The sequence below is a fragment of the Drosophila biarmipes genome, chromosome 2R, assembly GCF_025231255.1.
Source record: "Drosophila biarmipes strain raj3 chromosome 2R, RU_DBia_V1.1, whole genome shotgun sequence".
NCBI classification, from domain to species: domain Eukaryota; kingdom Metazoa; phylum Arthropoda; class Insecta; order Diptera; family Drosophilidae; genus Drosophila; species Drosophila biarmipes.
Window position 1 is genome coordinate 14,510,892 of NC_066615.1, and position 23,980 is coordinate 14,534,871.

The following is a 23,980-nucleotide window of genomic DNA, read 5'->3' on the forward strand; positions in this document are numbered from 1 at the left end:
TCTTATCGTAGAAAAATATGTTTATTAGCTGACTGCTTTAAGCTGGGAACTCTGACATCTCTTGCTTTAACTAAATGGTAAATTTTAAGGTGTGCATTAAGGTTTTCGGATCGTTTAAATGCTATGCTAATATCATAAACATGGTTGTTCTGATCTTAGGCCTTAGGCTTCTTTGATGGATGCCAAATACTCTTTGTAACGTTGCTCCTGCTGCTGTTGCAGCTTCTGCAGCTTCTTGATCTGCCCTTTGCTGACTTCTTTGCCCTCCTTGTCGAGAGTGGGAAGGCCCTATAAGCGAAATTTAAATATTAACAATTATTTTATGAGGTTCCTCTATCGCTGGGCTTACATTTTCATCGAATGCTGAGTACTTTTCCGTTTCACCGAGGAACATTTCCTTGGGGTTCACGCGACGCTGGGCTTCCTTGGCCGCTGCAGCCTCGGCTGCCGCCTGCTTCTTGCGCTCCTTTTCCGCCGCCTTCTCCGCCTCGGCAGCCAGCTTGGCCTCCCGCTCCCTTAAAAGTGAGTCGCGGTCAACCAGCTTGACGGCATACTGGCCGCCATCCTTGTCCTCCAGTCGCACACCCAAATTGGGCAGCACAATGTCCCGAAGATCGTCGCAGAGCTTGAGAATGTCGAAGGCTTTTAGGGTTTTGGCCTGCTCCCGCACCAAGTTACGGAATTCGGCAAGGGATTGAACGTAAGGCAGCACCGTCGTCTCCAGGTCAGCACCAGCTGCCTGGGATCCGGAGCCACCACTGACGGGGAACCCAATGCCACCGCGAGGTCCGGAAATGGCGCCAAATACGTGAAGCAGATCCGTAATGTAGGTGGCCACATTGCGGAGCAGCAGGCTGTTGAGTTGGGTCTTATTGTCTCGAATGTAGACATTGGAGGCGGAGACCAGCTCCCGAATGGCGTCCAGGGCGCTGCGAGTATCAACGTTATCTGGGGGAACAGATTAAGGATTATTAAAGAGAGTTTTCTAGGGTACATTCTTTTGACATACCACAGAGAGCTGCATGCACCTGCACCTGGGAATTGGCGAACTTCTTTTGCAGGGCCGCCTCAACTTCTGTCCAGGCATCAAACTGCTTTCGAGGCTCATCGGAGAGGACGTGGCGCGTCAGATCCTTGACGTTCAGGAAGAACTCCTGCAGAAAAACAGCTTTTAACAAAGACTAATTTAAGCCCAAGACTGCTCCACCTTACATTGAGGAACTTTTCGTATTGCGTGGCCATTTCCATGGTGTTCTCCGAGTAGTCTAACGTGTCCTTCCAAGAGTGCAGCAGAAAGGCCAGTCGCAGCTGGGTGGCGGAGTGCTTCTTGAGGGCCTCCTGGATGGTCACAAAGTTCTTCAACGACTTGGACATCTTGCAGCCGGCTATGGTGAGGTGGCCCGTGTGCAGGAAGTACTTGACCCACTCGGACTCGTTAAAAGCCGCCTCCGATTGAGCCAGCTCATTGTCGTGATGGGGGAACTTGAGGTCTACACCGCCAGTGTGTATGTCGAAGTTGGGCCCAAAGATATCGGAGGCCATGGCCGAGCACTCAATATGCCAACCAGGACGACCCTTGCCCCAGGGACTATCCCACCAGGGTTCGCCGGCCTTGCTGGCCTTCCACAAAGCAAAGTCGTTGGCAGACCGCTTCTCGGACAGGCGATCCTCAGCCACGGACAGATCGCCCTCGCCCTCCTGCAGCGATTTGGTGTCGCCATATGCCTCCGGCACCAACTTGGCATAGTGATGCTTCTCCCTCTTGTCAAAGCCATTCACATCGAAGTATACTGAGTTATTGGCTGCATAGGCCAAACCATTATCGATGATTTTCTGGATGAAGGTGACAATCTGTGGCACATACTCCGAAACCCGGGTTAAAACATCTGGCGGCAGAATCTGTCAATGAATAATTAACAAATGATTCATTTTTGGTAGTTAATGATGACTCACATTCAGCGATTTCATGTCATTGTGGAACTGGTCTTCCCAGTAGCGTGGAAGTGCCTCGAACACGGCGTTATCGTTGATCTGGGCGCCCTTCTGCGAGTCCAGCCACTCGGAAATGGGGTCCTTGGCCTCGTTTAGGTACTGCTGCCGCTTCTCGGCGATCTCCTGCTCCACTCCCTTGGCCACCGCCTTGGTCAGAGCCTCCACGGCGTCGTTCATGCGCTGCAGCGTCTTGTCCAGCATGATCTTCTTGTCGGGATCGGTGTTCTTGGCGCAAGTCTGCTGGAATAGCTGCAGCACCTCCTTCTGCTGACCCAGCAGCTGATCTAGGGGCAGCTTGGCCGCCTCCCTGGCATATTCCTCGAAGAGATGGTTTTGCCGCGCCCGCCTGATGATCTTATCGTCGATGTCCGTGATGTTCATCACATAGTGGATGTTGTAGCCAAAGTAGTTGGCCAGAATGCGCCGCAGAATGTCGAAGGAAATGTAAGATCTGTGGAGGGCGATAGAGGGGGAACACAAGATAAGATACACCAATGGTGATGTGGCGGCCTCAAGATAACCAACCTGGCATGCCCCATGTGGGAGGCATCGTAGACGGTGGGTCCGCAGCTATACCACGTTACATTGTTTCCGTCCAGCGGCACGAACTCCTCCTTCTGCCGGGTAAGGCTGTTGAACAGCTTCAGTTTCGGCCGATCCGCAGCCTTGGGAGCTTGCCACGCCGGTTGCCCACGTTTCGACATTATCTCTGCGTTGTGTGGTGCTACGTATGTGTGTATAAACAGTCAATCTTCTGTGCTCCTCTGCTCTGCACTTGCAATGCGGCAAAGTTTCATCAGCTCATGAGCAACAGCTGTCCGGCGACACGTGGCAACGCTGCGCGGAGTTGCCACTCTGGCCGGGTATTGGGCAGCTTTTAAACGGATTTTTCTACACAATAAAATATTTTAAGGATTCCGCTTAGCTTTAGATTGCTATTAAAATACGTACATAGGCTTTAATTATAATTCAGACGGATCAGAAATTCGTACCCCTTGTAGTTTTTTGTCCCAAACATCACACAACCAAAAAGTATCAATATATCAGCGGTATGTTCAGGAATTCTTCATAAAGAAGATTGAACGTAAGGTTTATATATTGTTGTTTTCGCATTTAATATTATACAATTACAAATTTAATCAAGTATCTAAAGTGAATGAGCATGCTTTTTATATCCAGAAACAAAGTCTGCAAATAAGCAACTGAAAACAGTATAGTTGTGCTACTTAGATCTTTATCCCTTCTTTAAAAGAAGTACCTTCATCTTGGGCTTCTAAACATTTAATAAACTAAAATAAGCGTACATTCTATTCTATTTCCCCTTCTTTTTCTTGGAGCCCCCGCCCGTGGCCTTTTGAGTTCGTCCCAGTTGCATATCCTTAAGCTTGGCATCCAGTCGCTTCTTGGCATTCTTGACATCCTCCTCCTGTCTTATGGTTTTCGCTGGCTTGGGATGCAGAAACTTCTTCCGCTCGTCCCGCTTGATCTCTTCGCCGCATCCGTGGACCTCCGGCAGACCGTGCTTGAAGCAGAATCTCTTCTTGCATTGCTGACAGTCCTGGCCCATGAGGCTCGTCTTGGTCTTGCAGCGGGGATAGTCGCAGAGGTTGTCCACCTCCTTGACGGCGGTGAGGACATCGTCCAATTTGAGATCCACCACCTGGCTGGGAATGCGCTCCAGCAGCTCCAGTGTGTTGTTTGTGCCATAGTCCACTCGTTTTCCAGGTTTGGCGGGCGGAAAAAGGGGAGCTTCGTCAGCTTTCTTCGAGGTGGAGGGTTTACTTGGATCGTCTGAAGTAAATGATAACTTCTACATCAAACATAACTGTTTTACTACGCTAGTACACACCTGCCATTGAAAAATATGTTTAAACTGAAGAGTATTTATAATTTTACGGCCCAACAAATTTACATTTAATTTCTGAAGATGGAAGTTCAGAAAACAGCTGACTGCTAATCGATATATCGACAGTCTTCGGAAAGTAATCAACCAAAGCCGTTATTTTCAAAATTCAATTAAGGAATTTGAATTTCATAATTTTTATAGACAAGTTTAATTTACATTTAACAAATACGCCGCAATAGGAGCATTTCATCAATTCACCATTCAAACCCAAATGAGTACACAATTCCACTGTTTAAATACTTCAGTAGTGTTATTGTCGTTGTAACTAATTTCTACACACAAGTCAATAAAGATTTAGTAAACTAAACATTATTTAACCAATCTTTGACGGCCCTCGTTTGCGCACAATTTGTATAAACTACACAATCCAATGTGGTACATCATTTCCATACTGATCTGAACATTTCTAGTGTATATATCCATGTAAAAACCGTGTATAAACGTTTAGTAATTGCAATTGTTGCTGGTTTAATTTAAATGCTAATGGTGCAGGCATCTGCGATCCGACATAGACTATCCACTCATAATATAGCTGCTGGTCGTTGCACACTCCATCGATCGGGTAATATTGGTACGTTTACAATTTGTTGTCGCAGGGACAGGCTGCAGAGGATCCGGTAACCGCGGCATGGATCGCCTTGGCCACGTACTCAATGTTGCCCGTGTTCAGGCCACACATGTTGATGCGACCCGTCTTCAGCAGGTAGATGTGGTACTCGTTGATCAGGACGCGCACCTGGCTTTCGTTGAGGCCAGTGTACGAGAACATGCCGATCTGGTTGACGATGTGGTCCCAGTTGCCGGGCGTTCCCAGGGCCACCAGCTTGTCCCGCAGCGCCTTGCGCATCTCGCGGATGCGGCTCGACATGGTCTGGATGGAGTCCATCCACTCCTTGCGCAGCTCTGGCGTATTCAGCACCTTCGACACGATGCGGGCTCCGTAGGCGGGCGGATTCGAGTACTGACCACGGATGAGCAGCGTCAGCTGGGAGTGGACCGCCGCCTTGGTGGCTCCATGCTGCTGCACCACCGTCAGGTTGCCGGCACGCTCGCAGTAGAGGCCAAAGTTCTTGGCGAAGGACTGGCAGGTGAAGAGCTCGAAGCCTCGCTGCACAAAGTACCTCACGGCCCAGGCATCGCGATCTGGGTCACCACTAGCGAATCCCTGGTAGGCGGAATCAAACAGCGGGAAGAGCTTCTTCTTCTCAAACAGATCGGCCAGCTCGATCCACTGCTCCTGGGTGGGGTCAATGCCGGTGGGATTGTGGGCACAGGCGTGCAGGATGATCACAGCACCGGGCGGCGCCTGGTCCAGGTCGGCCACCATGTTCTTGAAGTCCAGCTGGCGCTTGTTTTGGTCCCAGTAGCGGTACGACTTCAGGGTCGTGAAGCCCACATCGGAGAAGATCTTGTGGTGGTTCTCCCATGTGGGATTCGAGTAGTAAACCACGTTGCGGTTCAGTTGTCTGTGCAGGAAGTCAGCGGCAATACGCAAGGCTCCGGTGCCCGAGATGGTCTGCACACCAAAGGCCTAAGGGGATAATATAATGGATTAGAAAAATATTTGTGACTTGTATATAAGCTTCAACTTACGCGATTTTCCTTGATGGCAGGGGAATCAGCACCCAGCACTAATTCCGTGGCCGCACTTGTGAAGGTATCCAGTCCTAGAAAATAAATAAATAGGATTTATTAGATATATGTATGTATATTTATAAGCTAAAATTAATTTATTCTCTTGAAAGAAGTTTAGTCAGTTTTGCCACAAGAATTGCTGAGGTTTGAAAGTAATTTAGAAGGTGTTTAAAAGTATGCTGTATTTGTTTGCTGGTCTTCTTATTTTTACTCACCAGTCACTGGCAAATACTCGTGGTTCACAGCCTCATCGCTGGCAATGGAGATTTCGGTTTTGCGCACCACAGGCAGAACCCAGGGAACTCCAGCATCTGTCCTGTAAGCTGTGGATAAGAGAAATCATAGGTCTCATGAGTAACTCGATTTATTTAAAGTTCAATACGTTGTCCAAAGTGCTGAAATCCGTACTACAATCAATTGTTATCTAAGTGGACTTAACAGGCCTAATCAATTCGTAATGCTGTACGCAATCGGATAGTGTTTCCTGCGTTGTTTCTAGGCCAATTAAAAATATTTATTGCCGCAACTGAAAAATACTATGGTCGCGGTTTTCCAAGCCAATTGAATGAAATTGCTCGGGTGACATTTATACTTTTGCAACATTGTAAAAAAGCGAAAACAATGCCTATAAACAACGCACAGACACAATAAAAATGAGAAATGCTAGCCTATTTAGAAGTAAAGGCTAAGGGTTAGTTAGAATTATACCATGTAAACAATGGACTGATCTCGTTTAAATTAAAAACCTGTTTTATTTCAACAGAACTGTTGAGTATTCTCTCCGTTTTTGTTATAACTTATGGTCTAACATAAATAAAAATAGCAGCAAAACAAAGTTTACAATCAAAAACTCCTCTCTTATTACAAAACAAACGGGTCCCATTACCATAAATCAACTCAAAATAAGCAAAGGTTAACGACTCTCAGATCAGCTAACAAAACAGAAACAAAATAATCAACAAGTTCGCTGGTGGGAATTGTTATTCAAATTATGCAATAACATCCATAAATATAGAAAAGGTGAAATGGCGAGCGTCCAAATCAGCAACATTGCTCTTGGACCCGCCTTCAGACTGCCGCTGGTTGTTTGTAGAGTACCTGCCAAGAGGTCTCAACAAAGTGGCTTATCATCCACTATACACATAAGTTATAACTATATATGTACTAAGGTTTACTGACGTCAAAAAGAATTTGGAGGGAGAAAGTCGCAAGAGAAGTTCCCTACTAAAAGTAATTATTTCCAAATATACTATAATGTTTTTTAGTACCGACTTCTAAACCAATAAAGTTTTAAGAACAATACTATTTTTTACAGTTATTAATTTTTAGTTATGATTTTATAGAAAAATATATTTTAATTAGTATGATAGGTTTTAAAGGTACCCAAATGTAGATAGGTAATATCAGCTTAGAAACTTTTTCAAAAATGGTATAATGGTCTAACTATTGGATAAGAGTGATAACCTTTAGCTATCAACAAAATAAGATAAGTTATGCTTTTATAATGGTGTATTTTCCTAGGGTATGTTCAGGTCTACACATTCCCTACGTGACATTATATATTATGAGCATTCTAATTGGAAAGCACACACTAGTGCATGCATGAAGTCTCGGCAAAAAGGACGGAAAACCTGAACAATATGCCACTTTGACTTCCAAATGACCTCCAGCAGAGTGGGCTGATGGGTGGCCGGCGGAAGCGGGCGTTCCAGGGGGCGAAGGAGGCGAACTGCAAGGGCGAGGCGACCGACAAACGATAGCAAATTGAGCCGCATACAGATGCAGATACACGCAGCAGACACCCAGTAGTAGCACACATTGGCACACGTCGTGTGTTTTGCCGGGGGAAACCGAGTTATCACTTACCGCCCACCGACAAATTGACCTTGTTGGGATTGCTGTCGTCCTTGAAGGCCTGGGTCAGGGCGAAGACCTCGATGGCGGGTCCCTTCTGCACGTCGGCGTAAATTGACATCGCGGCTAACTTGGCAAACAAGTCCGAACGGAGCGACAATAACAAATAAATTAATTTGGAACAGTGTCGGCACCAAAAAAAGCCAAAAACTAGTGTGGCTGCACGTGGCTGGAGGCATTTGGGCCAAAAAAGCTCTCTCTCGATTTATTTCTACCGAGCTATCGATAATTTCGCTTTTAAATTGTGCGCCAAAAAGTATGCAATAGATTTTTATAGACCTCTAAAAAGTAAACAATTAAAAAATATTGATATATTATATTTTAAAGATGATAACATAAATGAATTTTGGTGATAATTTAGAAATAACTTGTATATGACACCTTAAAATATATCATTACATATTTAAGAAACATAAATTAAGTATTTACCTCAAAATAAAACAAGACTATCCTGGAACTTAACCAGCACATTGACTTTCTAAAGATAATATAAGAGATTCCCGTATGGAAATAAAGTACTCCATCCGGTTAAGAATAGAGGTTAAACTATACTTTATCCATTTTACTTAATATATTCAATGAATCTTCCCCCTTAGAACGTGTACCAAATCACAGCTAATTCTCCTTTAATAATAAACCGAATTTGAATTTTTCCGAAATTTATATTTATTGCCTCGAAAATCCTTAGTTGCTAAACAATCAATTTGCTTGCAGTCTTTGTGTCGCTTTTCATTTGCGCTCCGATTAGGCTAGCATTCGATTAGGGTCAATCAAACAAAAAACAAACTCGAGGATTGGTTAATGCCGTTTTGGCCTAAAATAGTTACGCTGTAATATTCAGTTATGGTTGAGGGTGCACACATTTCTTCCAATTCGTTACACAACTAACTAATGACTAATGCTATGATTAACATTATGTTCAGATTAGGACTAAATTGATTAAATAGACTACGCACTTATACAATGGCCCGGCGCTTATCCATATATTTACAATTCATATAAAATATACACACACACATGATTTAAATATCCAAGCTGCAGGCGGTGTCGCACTCGATGCCTGAGATAACATCTATGTACATTATCCGTTCTGAGGGAGCACTTCTTCGAGTGCGAAACTCTGCGTGATTTAGCCTAAAATACCAGAGCTATACCTATCCTAGACTACGTGTAAACCGTTTACAAGTAAAATGAACTGTGTAACGTTATGACTTGGTGAGTGCCAGAGTGAGAGTGAGTGTTTGTATCTATATCTACAAATCAGTGTGGGGTGTTGAACGTTGGCCTGGTGGCCCTTCCTTCCTTCCTTCCTTCCCAATAGGAACTTGAACACGGGGGACTTGTGGCGGCCGATCTGAGCGTGGCAGGCCCAGGGCGTCCCCTTAAGCTTCCGGTACGATCCGATGCGGCATGTGCGTGGTGCGAGTGAGCGTTGTTTAAATTAAAGATGATTTTCAGTCAGTATCAGTTCACCCGGCATGCCATCGGAGCTCTGAGTGCTCAGCATAACCTCGAGGATCGGCTGGTATTAGGCAATCTGATCGCGCTGCTCCCGCTGCTGTTGTTGAGTAGTGGCATCTGAAAGATCCAAGGATAAACACACATTAGGTACTTGCTAAACTGGTTCAAATCACACAGAAAGCCATGAAGAGCGGGGTGTGGTTGGCTCAGGTAACTGCTGAGGGATTAGTAGAACGCAACGATGGAACGCACGCAGAACAGAACGAGGTAACAAAATTTCGAGCATTCCACCTACCGGGAGCTAGGCCGAAAATAAAAATCAGTCAGTGCCCAGGGCACACTTTAGGTTTTCGTATTCGCGCTATCAGGTGCGTTCGCGCAGCGCGATGTCAGTGCACATGACCAGGCAGTCTGAGTGGAAGGACTCGACGTCCTTTAGCCCACTGGCCAAGGCAGCTGACGATCGTACCGCACCCAGTCCCTGGTCGCCTGCCAAGATCAAATGAGAAACCGGTGAGCCAAAGGGTGGTGAAAAGAGACCTCTTAATAAAAATGCAACCAAAATGCAATAAAGAAACCTATTGCTGTTTTATAAATTTTGGAAATGTATCAATTAAGATAAACTAAAATAATAAGAACATTATATTTTCATTTTTTCGAATTCAGCATACTTTCTTTCATCATAAAGTTAATAGATAGATAGATAACCAGATACTAAGTCATGTTATATCTTCGGTTTGCTTATTAAAGTTTTACAGGAATTATCTCCCTCAGGCTACTATTTATTTAGATAACTGGATCTGTGGGGGTCAAACCAATCCCTTTTGCTTACCTTGCAGTCCCCTAGTGGCATTGTACTTGTCCTTGATGATGAAGCAGGCGGTGATCATGAAGAAAATGCCGCCCAGCACCTCCACAAAGCTGGTGGAGAACAGGGCGTACTGCAATCCCTCAAACTGCTCCCTGTCGGAGTACTGAAAACACCGAATAACAGGAGATTAAACCGAGTATTCTGTATATCTAAGGGCTAAAACTTACCTCATCGGAGAGCGTGGCAGCGGAGCGCACTGTGTCAATCATATTGGTGGTGGCCTCCACAATGGCCGTGGTGACATTACCCATTGGGGTCTCCGCCACTTGGGACATGCTCTGCATTTCAGTCGTCAGGCCAGAGGCGCCCGGGTTCTTGTGCAGGTGCTTCATGATGGCCTCGGAGATCTGTGGGATTTACAAAGCTAGTGAGTATAGTTTTTGAGTTTATATGCCTCAGGATAACTCACCGCTCCCACCAAATAAGGACTGCCGGCGTCGCCCAACGCATGCGAGATGAGGATCTGGAAGGCCTCGGCTGTAGAACGTCGTGTAGGGACCACCACATACTATAATATACCAGGAACAAAGGAAATCAAGGGTTATTCAAATTCTAGGTTTAGGTTAAGGTGCAAAAGCAACTGAACAAAGCAATAAATGAAAGCAGAAGCCACCACCGATTCTTAAGCTACAAACTATCGATTAAAGCAGGTATCGGTGCAGGTGTAGATACTTTCTCCAGGTGCTAAACCTTATGGTTCGCATCCAGAAAGTATTCTACACCTTGGTCCGTTTTCCCATAATTGATTAAACACAAATCAAAATTGAGATTAAAGCGTGTGGGTGAGTTGTGCGTGTGCCTAGGTGTAGTTGTGTGCCAGCAGCAGATACAAATTCGCCAAAAGCTCGCCAGAGATGGAGCCACTCGAGAATTTTGGGGACAAGCGCAGAGCAGGTCCCCGAAAGAAGAAACCGGCTGGCATTGCGTTCTCAGGTTGGAGCTCCCAGTGAGGTGGGAACAGCCGGGCCTGCCTGGGAACAGTGGGCCCTCAAGCGCTCAAGAACTGAGTTTTTGTATTTAAGGGATTGTATCTTTAAATTGAACGTGGCAATTTGTTGTCCGCTGAACTGTCACATTAAGTTTTTACTGTCATAACTAAGGGTGATGTGAGGGCTGTGTTTATGTTTGTGTGTAGGCGAAAAGCAGAAATTACGCAAAGCACTTATGATATTACACTAGCTATACAGTAGTAGGTCATCTTATGAAACGCAGCAAACAAAAGGCACCCCCCTGATAAGGGCAATCTCTGCTAATCACAGCTGCTTATCGCAGGGCCGGCACTTGGTACAGAGCCACCAAGGTGGGACGATCGCCCATAGCTTTTCGGGTTAGATAACCAGCGAAATGCGATTGTATATTTTTGTCACGGAATCGTTTGCAATGGCAAAATGGCAACAAAAAGAGCAACACACGCAAATCAAGTGCGTGGTAAAAAAAAGCGGAGGCAATGCATTGAAGGGGGCGTGAGTTGGGGCCTTATGTGCCGCCGTATATATAGAGGTACTGCCTGGCCTGACGTACTGCCAAATTTAGAACAGGCCACCCTACGTAGGAAATACGTACGTATCTCTCGAAAGGCATTACGTATATGCTATCTTGTCGCGTCTGTTTATACAGATTTCGGTGTCCATTCATGGGATATAGTATCTTGCTATCTTTAGGCTTCATCCAAGTTGTATTTCCCTGGAGATATCATTACTCATTTCATCAACTCGCTGGCTGCACTTCTGCGACACCTTTGCAACTCAATGGGGTCACTTTTATCAAACTAGGTTACTCAATCAGTTAAGGTTATTTAATGACATAAACTTTCTCAATAAAATGAAATAGGTAGACCTATTTAAAATTCAATTAAGTAGCCAATTTAGCATTAAGTTTATGGTTTGTTTATATTTTTACTGTTCAAGACCTCAACTAAATATGATACGGAGAGTTTATGACTAATTTACGACTCTTCACGCTTTTTGCCTTTTAATTTCCTTATCAGCAGGCCTATCTCCTCGAAACGGACAAACGTGACTAGCCAGGCAGATAACCCCCGAAAATCAGTAAACCAGGCGGAAGAGTCCAATATGATAAGGGAAATTTCGACACTTTGTCTTATGGCAGGGGCTGGGAATGGAGCGTGGGCTGGTTGGCAATGCAATTTGGGGGATTGTGGTGCTTCAACAGGATTGTACAACATCCATGGGGGGTTGAGTGCTGAAATATTTGCACGCTGCAAGTGTTCTCGGGGGTGGGACGCTCCCTTCCCCCAAAAAGCTTGGGGTAGAGGGATGAAAGTGACAGTGAGGGGATTAAACTAAAGTTGATTACATTTACGAAAAAAAGTAATAAGGAAAGATGATGTTACTCATCCCCCAGGGGGTGAAAATGAATTGCATGAAATAAACAAGTTTAAGAACTTCAAGACAGTTAAGATACATGGCTAAGTTAAGGGAACTTCACAAGACTGTTCCTCTCCGTCCTTCCGAACTTATAACCGCACCCAAAACTCAAAAGACAACCACAAATGGAGTATCAGATGACCACCACCAGTAGGAGATGCGGGCGAAGCAACATAAAATCTGGTTAGAGCGTTTTGTGAGTGTTCAAGCTGTGTGTAGGTGTGTGTGTGTGTGTGTGATGTGTTGTGCCGGGGGTGTGTGTTATCTCGTTATAACAGTAAAAAGTTAATGCTTAAACTAGGATTTACTGTGTGTAATTACGGTTACAATACTCAAACAATACGTGGGTGCAAAATTACAAAGCACTGGGGTCTCCCAGTTTCGAGTTCTTCGAGAGCTTACCAGCAGTATGTCCGCAACAATTGCCCAATTCAAATTTAAAGCTAACTGCCCGAAAAAGATGAGCGCATAGGTGCCCGCCGAGTTGCTGCTCACCAGCAGGCAGGCGCCCGTCAGCAGCGGGGCGCTCAGGAGCAGCCCGAAGGCGCAGATTATCGGGTCCGCCGTGGGAAACCGCTTCACCAGGTACTGCGACAGGAACGAGCCCAGGGGCACGCCCAGCAGGCCCGCCACCATGGTGATGACTCCAAAGTTGAACGCAACACTAGTGGGTGGGGTGTGGAATTTCGGGGTACATTCGGTTAGTTATGCCAAAGCTTAGGGACCCTCAGCTGCCCCAAAAACCCAGTTATCCATCATATCTTCACATGGTTAACAGGGTTTTACGGTGCACTTTGGGCGTAAACAATTAAACGAGCTTGGGGGTTAGGGCTAGATTTTGGGGGGTCTTAAGAATAGAGCAACTCCGGCTGGCTGGCTTTTAGCTATTTGATTTCTGCTGCTGCTTTTGCTGCTGCTTCTGCCTCATTCAATGAGCCATCTTACCAGTAGGATATCCGCCACTATGGACCAGCACAGGTTCAGAGCCACTTGGGCCACGAAGACGAAGAAGAAGCACAGGCTTTCGCTCGTCTGCGGCACCACCAAGGCGGCAAACACCATGGGAGCCGAGATGAAGAGTCCCACCGCGCAGATGTAGGGATCACAGTTCTCGTAGCTGCCCCTCAGCCTCTGGGCGAGGAAGGAGCCCAGCGGAACTCCGATGAGACCCGCCAGCATGGCCACCAGGCCAAACTTGTACGAGATGCTTGACGACGGATCAGAAATCATTGTAAGGCGCACAGCTCGACAGTTGGGGTGGATAAGGGGTTGGGTGTCAAAGGGGGAAGGTTCAAACCCCATTTTCACAATTTGATTATAATTAAATGGCATTCAAGTCTCAGGAAAATATTCAGTTATGGTATAAGCTCTGTTAACATTGTGAAAATGGGGTTTATGTGTCACCAAGGGCGGACAAACTTACTCGTCCTGGACGATGTCCTCGTTGCCGGGCTGCATCTTCATGCCTAGGTAGATGAAAGAGGGTCCCCACCAGGCCAGGGCTCCGGCCACAAAGGCCACGCACGTGAAGCCCGCCGTGGAGAGCATGAACGAGCGGTTCTTAACCAAAGCCTTGATGTCCTGCCTGTAGGTGGTGGCCTCCAGGTTGTGCGATCCCTCGCTGTGACCCCGCTCCGGATCCTTGATGAGCACAATGAGCAGGACGGCCAGAATGCCGAGGATGGGCGTGACCCTCAGGGCCCAGCGCCAGTTGTTGGCCAGGTGCGCGGTCTTGGATCCCACAATGTATCTATAAGCAGAAAGAAGAGGTCATTCAATAAGTCTGATCCCTGTAAATTGACGCTGCATTGGCGGCCAATTGGGCGTTGCATAAATTCCAATCAACCCCCCAATTGACCCAGCACTCTAATTCAATTAGAGTCGTCAATTAGAGCATTAAATCAATTTCAATTTACAGAAGAGTCACGTGACTCTTCTCACGCTTCAGCGGGGAGAGCTACTGATTACCGATCACCCCAGCCTCAACCTTCGGCCTCCACCGCCTGTTGCCAGCTGTTGATAGGGCGACAACAAAGTAGACAGCGACGCAGACGCAGACCCCTGATAAGAGCCCATCCTCCCGGATTGTTTGCAGATCGTTGATCTGGACATTGGCCACTGGCAATGCTTGGCTGCACACTCACCCCAGACCGGATCCCACGGGTATGGCAAAGTAGAACAGTGCCAGCATCTTGGAGCGCATGTCGTGCACGAAGAGGTCCGAGATGATCGTCGGCGCAATGGTGCTGTACGAGGCCTCGCCGATCCCGACCAGCGCCCGGAAGGTGATGAACCAGCCGAAGTCCTGCATGTACGAGCCCAGCAGGGTGGTGGTGCTCCACAGGGCCACGCCCACCGCCATTATCCAGGGGCGGGAGTAGCGATCGCCCAGGTATCCGAAGATGGGGGCGCACACCATGTACGAGATGACGAATACGGTCTGCAAAAGTCCGGCGCTGTCATTTCCAATGTCGAAGTCAGTTCGCACATCTGTCAGCACTCCTGTAAAATGGAGGGAAAGCTTGGGATTAGATACTTGCAATTCGTCGTTCCTTTTCACTTAAAATATAATGATAACCTCTTGTTTCAGGACCTCAATTGTCATGACAACATGACTAAAAGTCATGACAATACCAAAAATGTTTTAAAATGCATTAGTAATACGTCGAAAAGTAAAGAGATAAATGATAATCATATGATATTATAAGTTCTCTCTGGTACATATGAACTGGGGATCCGCGTGATGTGTGATATAGCGAATTGTAGTTTGTACATATCAGCCCATAGCCAGCAGGGGTTGTTAAGTGGACGAATAAATAAATCGTTAATACGGCCCTGCTATGTTCGAGTGTTTTACGTAAGCCCCAAATTGCTGAGTTCAGGGGGGAGTTGTCTCTATAATTAGCACTTACTTGGGTACGAAGACTGGGGAAAATTTGGGGAAATACTTTGTGTGTTTATGGGTCATATTATTTCCCCCCAAAGCCATTAATTAACCCATCGATATCTATTAAACAGCAGCATGGGCGATGAGATAAGACAAATTGGGAGGGAAGAGCTTTAATAGATCAGTGCTGATACAACGCCCACTTTTTATCTGATAACTGGTGCAATGTAACGCTTTTACTTATCATACCACATTTTTTATCAGTTTTGTAATGATTACTAAGATATTATTAATGCTTTTTTATCAGTTATAATCGATAATATTGGATGTTTCAATCTGTGTCATTTCGTTAAATATAGCCTTATCAGTAGTAGATACTGATAGGACCCACAGTCAAAGCCAGTCAACCTGTTGCATCGCCATGCAAATCGGTGTCATGACTTGAATTTCGATCACTTTTGCCTCACCTTCGCACACATTTTCTCAGGTATTTCCTGCACGTTCGTCTTCACCTAGGCATTTAAAAATTCATTAACAAACGGATGTGCATCCAGCGAATTGATGGCCAAAACGACCTCAGTCAATAACTGTTTTAGCCGATCTAACGCTACTTCCTACATTCTACATGCAGCCCAAAAAAATTGAGAAAAAAAGCAGCTTTAAGCCCCCGTTTGTCCATATCTCTCTCTTCGTACATTGGCCTTTGCGGAATGGCCCAAAAAAGCAAAAAAAATAAATAAAAACAAAAACAATATAGTCAAATAACTACTTAAAGTGCTTGAGCACCCAAAAATAAACAACGGTCTAAAATTCAGGTTGGAGAGAGGTGGCAGAGAGTGAGTGGGGAGTAAGAGAGGGGGAACACCACTCAGACAGCGGGAGGGGGCTAAGAGAGAGCCAGAGCGACCGAGATCAGAAGCCGGCAATGCAGCAGCGGCAACAACAGTGACACACAAAAGCTCAACAAGTTGGCCCCAAAAAAAGAGAGCGCAAGAGACAGAGAGCGCCACCCGGAGAGCCGAGGCCCCACGAACGCCCCGCGAAACGTGGCACGAAGTCGCTGCTGCTGCAGTGAATCAGCCTTTGCTTTTTAATTATTCCATTTTCTGGGTCTTTTTGCTCATTTCGCTTTTGAGAAATTTATCGTACGATGTTTTCGACCAATCAGCGCGTTTGTTTGCCTTGCCCAGTGACGTAACGGTTGGAGGACGCCACGCGATAAGTCTGCGCGTGTGTGTGTGTGTGTGTGTGTGTGCGCGCCTTCATTGCACTGCGATTGTGGGCCGAAGAGAGTGGGCAGCGGAGTGGAGAGTGGAAGGCTGGTCTGGGTGAGGCATTCCTTATACACATATTTCTTATATGACATACAGCTATCTCGTACACTCAGCGGGTAATCTGGTTCCAGGCAAGGAATTCCATTTGTTTATGGGCATTCTTGGGGGGGAAAAAACACAGAGGCAAAGCTTCTATGAGTGCGTAGATACCCTACCCCAATAGCTCCTCTCCGACTTCCAGGGAAGTTCCTTCCACTCGGGTATTTATATTGCTTTTTTAGCCGGTCACCGCAGTTTTAGAACCTGTTCTGCTCTCTCTGCCGCTTTACTCTCTTTGGTTTGTGTTCTCTTTGTGCGATTCGCAACAGTAGGTGATAATGTTTTGTAGCTACACTATCTATAAAATCAAAACATTGTAAACCAAGCTCTCCAAAGTCGAACTTTCTGGAAAACAGACTATGTTAAGTGGTAATTACCAATTCCAGTACTTCAGCATGACTGGAAGTTTCACTAAAATTTAGATGATTTAGCTGTTTTAGTTTTGATCTTTGATAATTTCCAAAATTTGGGTTATAGGAAAATAATTAAAAAAAAAAAATTGTTTTTACTAAATTGAACTTCTATCCGCAGCACTGCACTGTAGCTGCGGAAACTCCAGAACGTTGCTCCGCTTTAACAGCCAATATTTATAGCCAGGCAACCTGGCCAAAACCACAACAACAACCCAGGCGGGACGAGACACTCATTACCATGAATGAAAAGGCGGTTTGTGACCGAAAGTGACTGTTCTCAGTTCACAGCGCTCTTTCTCCGCAGTATCTCGTCCGTTCTGCGGCGTCTGGTGACGCGGCCTTGAAATATCGTGCGATATGCAGCGTAAGCTTTAAAATCGGACGATGATTAAACGAGTATCTGGCAGATACTTCGGAGCCAAAAATGTAAAAAGTAAACCAAAAACAAAAAACTGAGGCTGTGACTTTCGCTGGAAATGCATTTGAATGCTTAGCGGAGCACTCGAATTGCTTAGAGAAAACTTTCTTTTCGCCGGCCAGGCTGAAATCAATTGTGAAAGCGTCGGCGCCCAAGGAAAAGAGTTACCCAACCAACAGCTCCAGGCATTCCCAGCCCCCTACAGTTCCTTCTTATTCTGCACTTGCCTCGTGTTAATTCAATTTGTTTGAGCAAAAAGTGTGCACTGCACTCTGCGTAGGTCGTTGACCCAGATACACATATGTATGTACGAGCAAACACTTGTAAATGCGGACGGAATAGAACCACTGCGCAAACCTCAAACACAATCGCTATAAAGGCATGCAAAGCAGAGAACCTAACAAGATGCATTTGGGTATGACACTTGAGGTGCTTGCGTTTCCAACATATTCAAATTTGAGATAAACCCATACAACACCATAATATTACCGTATCTTGTGGTTTGTGAAAGTCTCGATTGAGTTAAGTAACAAAGATACATATCTATATATACCTAGTGCCAAAAGATATTCAATTATTTCTGCAAAAGAGAGAGATATTTTTTAAATATTTTCAACTGTTTGTCCAAGTTTGTCCAAAATCCAAAACCATTTCCCAAGGGTATTGCCGTTTTCGGTGTGTCAGGGCTGTATTATTTGTATTTTCTTTCCATTGTTATTTCTTTCCTCAGCTGTGATGGCAACAAAATGGAAAGTTTCGGTGTTTCTCTTGAAAAAACAATATAGGCGGAAATAAAATGCAAGCTCAGCGACTTTCTGTAAATGCAATATATGCAAACAAAAATGATTCAAGCGTAAAAGTGATTACCTTTCAAAACCGATTGCAAAGCCCAAACAAAACGCGAAGAAATAACCAAAACAGATCCTATAGACCCCAACTTCCCTCGATCAATTGACACAGACAATTATGCAGATCTCTTTCTCGTTGGACGGCGGCCAAGGAAATTACGTCGGAAGCAGAACGGAATCCTATAGATACACAGACACCCGTATCTGTGTCTGTGCCTTCATTCAGCCCACATATCTGTGGGCCAAGACCGAAATAACTGCCAGAGCTTTGGCCGATCAAAGTTCGCTACTGTCAACAGCAGAACCAAACCACTCGGACACTGATCATGAATGAAGAAACCAGCGGCTAGGTACCCACCCAGCTACACAAAACATCAGGCCACCAGCTCGAAAACTTTGGCGAAAATTTAGCAAAGCCGGAGGTCGAAGCCAGAGGCCAAGACGCACTTAAAATTATAATTAAATGCACTCCATTGGCTGGGCCAGACATCGGGTGATACGCCGCCAGACTGTATATACATGCGGAATACACAAAGTGTAACCGAAAACGTGGCTCTGCCGCCGATCGACGGGTGTCGAAATTCCCCTGAAAACAAAGGGCTGCCCAGCCACACAATCTAATCACTGCGAAATGGCCAAAACCCCTTGTCAACTCCACGTGCGGGCCAGTGCAATTTGTTGTGCACCTACTCTGGTTTCAGGCACTTCTTGATAAGGCCGCAGAGTGGGGATAGCTTTGGGGATAGCCATGGGGGTGTTATGATAGCAATGCCACTGAAAAATGGCAAAACAAAACCTTGGGTGGCTGGCCAGTGTTTGTTCTAGTTTTTATTTCGCCTTGCGCCTCCACTGTTCCCAAAATAAACACAGGCTCCTCCAATCAGTTACCAGAACACATGGAAATTTTGAATGTTGGCGAGGAAAGAGTGAAATTTAATGGAATTTAATGGAATATAATGCTTATAAGCAGTGTGTTATTGATGGACGACGAGCTGTCGGCGTGGTATGATATGTATTTACGTTCATATGTGTAATGTTATCGCCCCTTCCTGTGAGTAATTCCGCTTCCTGACCGATTAAAAGTCGTATGATGTTTTAGTCATTTTTTGGCCTGACATTACAGCAATCATCAAGGGCTTTGGCTTATGATTTGCGGCTTTGAAAGGGGTTATAAAATCGATTTCTAATTGCCGCCGCGGCAATCAGCTGATAACACTGATAGGCGGTGTTAATATCAGTGCAAATTGTATTTGCAAGTGCACATATCACTTGCCCTTGAGTGGAGCGGTTCTGAGCTGGGGCGCCGGAAGAGCAGCAAGTTCAGCCTCACAAAGACTGTGAAAATGGAAAATTATAGTTATTATCCATGCAAATTAAACGCTTTGCAGTGGGCCTGAGCAGGCACGGGGGGTGACAAACTAGTTGGGGCCTGTAATGGCAGCCGCTAAACAAGTTTCCATTTAACCCACACGCGGCTCTTTTGTGTAACCACTGACTGTGATACAACCAGACACTCGTTCGACTCCATTTCCAGACGGGAGCAGACAAGGAAGGGCATTTCAGGGGGCAGACAACGAGTATCCGACTGAGAACCGCCCGCATACCGCAGGAATCCCTCGAATCAAGAGACGTTTCTTGGCTAATAACAAATAAACACGCTATAATAAACACTAATCATATGCGGGTAGAGTGTCCGAGTCTATCTATAGGCGGTAATTGTCACGCGGGCGGCACTTTCTGATCGCCGATCAGCGGGTCAGGCGCCATCGCAGCTCCCCAGTCTTTCTTTTTATCGCACCCCGGTGCCAGGAATACTATATGCGCGGAGTGGGTGCTGATTGATTGCCACCCTGTGGAGGAGTCCCGAGTTGGGGATCCGTTGATCGTCGCACTAGTGAGCGTCTTTCCATATTTTCGGATCGCGTGATTCACTCGCAAGCTGATTAGTCACCGGGAACATTTAAATACTAAACAAATACACTCTTTATGGTACATGTTGTAAGCAACAGAGCCCTCGTAGTGCTGACGATGGGGCGATTGCCTGCTTAATCACAACAACTATTAACAACTGATTAGAGTGCTCTGAAGTAACAACAACTGCAAGGGTCAAGTGATCTCTCATAGGATCCTAACTACTTTCAGCATAGATCTATTCATGAATTATTTTTAAAAATGCATGATTAATCCAAGTTTACTTAAACATGGATATTAGGAGTCCCACATTGTTATTACTAATTGTATCATTCATGTTTTTAAGTTTTTAATGATATTATAATGTTTATGGCTAACATTAACAATTTTATTATTCATGTTTTTAGTTTTTGTTTTTTTATATATTGTAATGATTTTACATTATTTAATTTTGGGTATTACTTGTAAAATTTATTTTTGCAATTAACAAAAAATATTTGTCAAATTTTAATTGTATTATTCATGTTTTTATCGTTACATTTCAATATACATTTTAAACAATTAAACAAAAGAAGAAATATTATAACTTCTATGGTAAACAAAGATTATTTGGTTTTAAGGAATCAAAAAAAAACTTTCTTTTTATTTTTTAAATCTTTATAATAACAGTTTATATTATAAAGATTTAAAAAATAAAAGAATTAGTTACTGTTTTTAACCATTACTTGATATAATATTGTTAAAACATATTTATTTGTTTTGGTTTTGACCTAAGTAGTTGTTTTTCTTAAAAGTGTTATATGGAATCAAAAAACAGAGTTTTTGCAAAAGTTATTATAAAGATGTTAAAAACAAACAATCTAGTGCTGGAAAAAACATCTTTCCAAGTTTTTGTGGGAATGTTTAGGCTTATACAACTTTTTTTGCTGCTGCCAAGTTTTTCCCCTCCCCAAGCAAACACCTTTGAAATGTCAACAAATCGGTGTTATCTGGCCGGGATGGGCTGATCCCCGCGGGTCCTACTGGGGGAGGCGACAGTGTAAGGCACACTCACCGGCGATCGTGAAGCGGTCCATGTAGTTGATGAGGTTGACGAAGCAGAGGACGAAGACGGTGAACCACTGCGACCTGCCCACGGCGAAGAGGCGCGAGGGCACGGCGGCGGAGGGGGCGACGCCCGCATCCAGGTGGTGGGGCTGGCGCAGGCAACAGTGCTCCTCCATGCTTTCCGAGTTCACCAGCTCCTGTGACGAGTTGGTCTCGGAGAGTCCGACGGCCACATCCTCCCGACTGCTCCCGCTGCTGCCGCTCTGGATCATCGCCGGGTTGTCCATGGCAGCCGCCGTTGGAAGCGGTTGGTAGGATGACTTCTGGTGTTTCAGCGACATTCACCCGATCCTCTCCTCTCCTCTCCTCGCTCTCTCTCTCTCCCTGTCTCCTCTCTTGGCTTGAAATTCGCAGCAGAGCAGACAACGCGGCAAAACCGATATTTGCACACGCTCTTTCGCACACACGCACGCACACACACGAACGAAGCCCGCGATGAAAGCGGTGGGCAGCGAATGCAGAAGAATGTGCCTGTGTGTTGGCACAGCTTTTCTCTTCCCCTCGCGGTTTACTCTCGCTGATTTGCGGCCTGTCAGGTGGTCGATAAACACCTGTTCCTTGGGCTCTTCTAATCGCGGTTGTACTTTATGAATAACAGTGCATTTGCAGTGCTTCTCTATTTTATGGCCTTTGCTTCTTCCGCGACGCGAGCGAACTTGTTCCCAATTGGAGCCGAGAAACTGGTATGACCGCGCGTCCATCGCTCATTTATACCTCAGCGGCACCGCTTATCGATTGGGCTATCGATAGCTCACAGCCATCGCGGTGTGGTGGCAAATATCGATGTCTGTAACATTTCAAAAAACATCGATGAAATGTCTATAAATTTGAGCCTATTTTACCTTTCAACAAATAAATATAATAGGTAAATAAAATATGAATGGTTATTGTTGAAACGAACCAAAACACAAAAGCTTTATTCTGTTATTTCAGGAGATTAAGTTAACGCTGTATAAAGACATTCTAGGGTAATCATGTTACTTGCTTACTCGATGGGCATGTCTATCGATTGCCACCGTTCAACCTTATCAATTTTGAATTTAAACTCCAACGGTCTCATTTTGGTGTCAAGGTGTGGTTTTATTTTAAAAGGCTGTGCAAGAAGTAAGTATGGTGAAGGCATGATCTCTAATCAATGTCAATATCATCCAGGCGTCCACGCACGCGATTCTTGCGCTTGTGCTTTTTAGTGGGTGGTGGCAGGAAACTCTCCAGGAACTCAATGGTGTTCATAATGGTCTCCGAACTCACGTTTCCAATGTAGTTCTTGTCGAAATAAACCACCGGCACAGGTGGCTCCGTTGAGAGGAGCAGCTTGTCGCAGTTGCAAGCCTGCCCAGCCTGTCCCTGAATTTTGGCATTCAGGGTCTCCACCTCCACATCAGTAGTCGTATTCGATTTGTCTGAAAAAGGGATCGTGTTATCAGTCAAATGATTTTGGGCTCCCCTCTTAGTCTACCCACCGAACAGGGGACGAAAGCACTCCTTGACCTGAATCCACTTGGTGCAGAATTGTTTGATGAAACTGTCGTTCTGGTGGAAAAAACTTCGAGCTGCATTGTCAACGCGGTACTTCATGAATCCTGGTACATACGGCCATTTTCCCTTAGCGGCGTAGAAGCAAATTATGTCTAAATATAAAACAAAAAAAATATACAATTTGACAAAAAATTATAGTATGCTATTAAAATGGTTTGGTTGTAATTTATTTTTATATCAAATTTGTTTTCCGGAAAGAAAATCAATATTTGATCGTAAAGAAATTTTATACTTTTAAAGCTACTTTATAAAAAATATAGCATACTTTTGGGCATATATCATTTCGCCAGTGCAAAAGACTGAGATTTTTTTTGGAAAAATACCTCAGGGGTAAATAAAGTATGAGTAGTAAAGACTTAATCAAAATAAATCATATAAAAAATGTATCATAAATAATTCAGACACCAATAAAGAAAAAGCTGCATGCTTTGGAATCTGTTTATTTTTCACATCTTAAATACGGAATGATCAAAAATTGAGTATAATGTACTGGTATAGTTTTCTGAACCCTCAAAATAATGACCAATATATATTTTTCCTGGTCATAAAATAGATATATTGGTTAGGAAACAAGTTCATAAACTCACAGGGCACATGGAATAGGTGCAGGAAAGTGCGCTGATGCTCCAGGCTGGAGATGAGGTGAATGCCGCTGGACCGACGGCTGGCCAGGACCTGGACCTTCCTCCCGGCAAAGGGTATCTCCTCCACCCGGACACTCTTCAGATAGGCCTCGCCCACGGTCAGCAGAAACCCCAGCAGGAAGAGCGGCAGGACTCGCCAGGCGATTTTCCGACGCAGCTCCATGGTCGGTCCTTCCACGCGACAGCACAAGTACAACTGACCCGTGTCCTGCAGGAGTGTCCTGTCATAAGCCTGACTGATTTCGCTGCGCTCTATTGATTTTAATTGCGCTCGCGGGTGACACAAATCCGGAAACTCGCCACACTTGCATGTGCTAACCCAATTTGCCAGTCACCTAAGTTCACTGCACTTTTTGCCCCATAACTATGGACAACCAGCTTATTCTAAAAATAATGAATACCAAAATTAAGTCACAGGAAATGCAGTATGCAAAGCAGGTCATTAGCTAATATGCATATTACTCAATACTAACAAGATGCCAAGATAGCCGGCTGATACTAGATGTAACTATGAACTCGACTCACTTCTAATTGCAATCCATCTGAGCGAGGAAGAACTGCGATCCGATTTCTCATTGGCGCCACGCGTCGTATACTTAATTTGCCGGCAAAACCTGCTTTAATAGCACACGTTTTCCCACCCTCTGCCCTGCACCACTTCAAACATTTTTAGA

At 45.0% G+C, this 23,980-nt stretch overlaps 5 protein-coding genes across 8 annotated transcripts; all 5 read right to left on the bottom strand.

Moving 5' to 3' along the window:
• Positions 1 to 2: 2 nt before the first annotated feature.
• LOC108036507 (cysteine--tRNA ligase, cytoplasmic) lies at positions 3 to 2,791 on the bottom strand. The gene is made up of 6 exons (XM_017112710.3): positions 2,518 to 2,791; positions 1,954 to 2,443; positions 1,213 to 1,899; positions 1,010 to 1,154; positions 350 to 948; positions 3 to 288 (listed from the first exon to the last, which is right to left on the bottom strand). The coding sequence occupies exons 1-6, from the start codon at positions 2,694 to 2,696 to the stop codon at positions 163 to 165; spliced, it is 2,226 nt and encodes a 741-aa protein (XP_016968199.1). The 5' UTR covers positions 2,697 to 2,791; the 3' UTR covers positions 3 to 162.
• Positions 2,792 to 3,090: 299 nt separating this feature from the next.
• On the bottom strand, positions 3,091 to 3,980 carry LOC108036274 (DNA-binding protein SMUBP-2). Its single transcript, XM_017112284.3, has 2 exons — positions 3,842 to 3,980; positions 3,091 to 3,783 (listed from the first exon to the last, which is right to left on the bottom strand). The coding sequence occupies exons 1-2, from the start codon at positions 3,846 to 3,848 to the stop codon at positions 3,305 to 3,307; spliced, it is 486 nt and encodes a 161-aa protein (XP_016967773.1). The 5' UTR covers positions 3,849 to 3,980; the 3' UTR covers positions 3,091 to 3,304.
• Positions 3,981 to 4,129: 149 nt separating this feature from the next.
• LOC108036630 (aspartate aminotransferase, cytoplasmic) lies at positions 4,130 to 7,603 on the bottom strand. Its single transcript, XM_017112904.3, has 4 exons — positions 7,400 to 7,603; positions 5,749 to 5,856; positions 5,492 to 5,565; positions 4,130 to 5,429 (listed from the first exon to the last, which is right to left on the bottom strand). Exons 1-4 carry the CDS (start codon positions 7,506 to 7,508, stop codon positions 4,476 to 4,478), a joined length of 1,245 nt encoding a protein of 414 aa, XP_016968393.1. The 5' UTR covers positions 7,509 to 7,603; the 3' UTR covers positions 4,130 to 4,475.
• A 486-nt stretch (positions 7,604 to 8,089) lies between these two features.
• On the bottom strand, positions 8,090 to 21,818 carry LOC108036505 (protein spinster). 4 transcript variants are annotated; one of them, XR_001768845.3, is made up of 9 exons: positions 21,071 to 21,818; positions 14,311 to 14,668; positions 13,590 to 13,916; positions 13,112 to 13,373; positions 10,189 to 10,287; positions 9,947 to 10,126; positions 9,741 to 9,882; positions 9,204 to 9,397; positions 8,090 to 9,025 (listed from the first exon to the last, which is right to left on the bottom strand). XR_001768845.3 is itself a non-coding variant. In XM_017112708.3 (8 exons), exons 1-8 carry the CDS (start codon positions 21,402 to 21,404, stop codon positions 8,976 to 8,978), a joined length of 1,752 nt encoding a protein of 583 aa, XP_016968197.1. In that variant the 5' UTR covers positions 21,405 to 21,817; the 3' UTR covers positions 8,090 to 8,975. The 4 variants fall into 4 exon arrangements, 2 of the variants coding, with proteins under 2 accessions (XP_016968197.1, XP_016968198.1); XR_001768844.3 differs by lacking the exon at positions 13,112 to 13,373 and adding an exon at positions 12,569 to 12,830 and having other exon boundaries at positions 21,071 to 21,817; XM_017112708.3 differs by lacking the exons at positions 9,204 to 9,397; positions 13,112 to 13,373 and adding an exon at positions 12,569 to 12,830 and having other exon boundaries at positions 21,071 to 21,817.
• A 343-nt stretch (positions 21,819 to 22,161) lies between these two features.
• LOC108036313 (uncharacterized) lies at positions 22,162 to 23,886 on the bottom strand. Its single transcript, XM_017112323.3, has 4 exons — positions 23,832 to 23,886; positions 23,250 to 23,690; positions 22,587 to 22,754; positions 22,162 to 22,526 (listed from the first exon to the last, which is right to left on the bottom strand). Exons 2-4 carry the CDS (start codon positions 23,467 to 23,469, stop codon positions 22,252 to 22,254), a joined length of 663 nt encoding a protein of 220 aa, XP_016967812.1. The 5' UTR covers positions 23,470 to 23,690; positions 23,832 to 23,886; the 3' UTR covers positions 22,162 to 22,251.
• Positions 23,887 to 23,980: the final 94 nt, after the last annotated feature.

What these genes read in the sequence shown, in the direction of transcription:
- LOC108036507 (XM_017112710.3), bottom strand. Translation starts at nt 2,696, where the DNA reads ATGTCGAAACGTGGGCAACCGGCGTGGCAAGCTCCCAAGGCTGCGGAT. An exon ending in GGTGCATGCAGCTCTCTGTG is followed by an intron (nt 949 to 1,009) that starts GTATGTCAAAAG and finishes CTGTTCCCCCAG; the next exon opens with ATAACGTTGATACTCGCAGC. An exon ending in ACTCAGCATTCGATGAAAAT is followed by an intron (nt 289 to 349) that starts GTAAGCCCAGCG and finishes TTTCGCTTATAG; the next exon opens with GGCCTTCCCACTCTCGACAA.
- LOC108036630 (XM_017112904.3), bottom strand. Translation starts at nt 7,508, where the DNA reads ATGTCAATTTACGCCGACGTGCAGAAGGGACCCGCCATCGAGGTCTTC. An exon ending in GGTCAATTTGTCGGTGGGCG is followed by an intron (nt 5,857 to 7,399) that starts GTAAGTGATAAC and finishes TCTTATCCACAG; the next exon opens with CTTACAGGACAGATGCTGGA. An exon ending in CTGCCATCAAGGAAAATCGC is followed by an intron (nt 5,430 to 5,491) that starts GTAAGTTGAAGC and finishes TTATCCCCTTAG; the next exon opens with GCCTTTGGTGTGCAGACCAT.
- LOC108036505 (XM_017112708.3), bottom strand. Translation starts at nt 21,404, where the DNA reads ATGTCGCTGAAACACCAGAAGTCATCCTACCAACCGCTTCCAACGGCG. An exon ending in TTGTTGCGGACATACTGCTG is followed by an intron (nt 10,288 to 12,568) that starts GTAAGCTCTCGA and finishes GGTATATTATAG; the next exon opens with TATGTGGTGGTCCCTACACG. An exon ending in GTCCTTATTTGGTGGGAGCG is followed by an intron (nt 10,127 to 10,188) that starts GTGAGTTATCCT and finishes TAAATCCCACAG; the next exon opens with ATCTCCGAGGCCATCATGAA.
- LOC108036313 (XM_017112323.3), bottom strand. Translation starts at nt 23,469, where the DNA reads ATGGAGCTGCGTCGGAAAATCGCCTGGCGAGTCCTGCCGCTCTTCCTG. An exon ending in GCACCTATTCCATGTGCCCT is followed by an intron (nt 22,755 to 23,249) that starts GTGAGTTTATGA and finishes TTTTATATTTAG; the next exon opens with ACATAATTTGCTTCTACGCC. An exon ending in GTGCTTTCGTCCCCTGTTCG is followed by an intron (nt 22,527 to 22,586) that starts GTGGGTAGACTA and finishes TCCCTTTTTCAG; the next exon opens with ACAAATCGAATACGACTACT.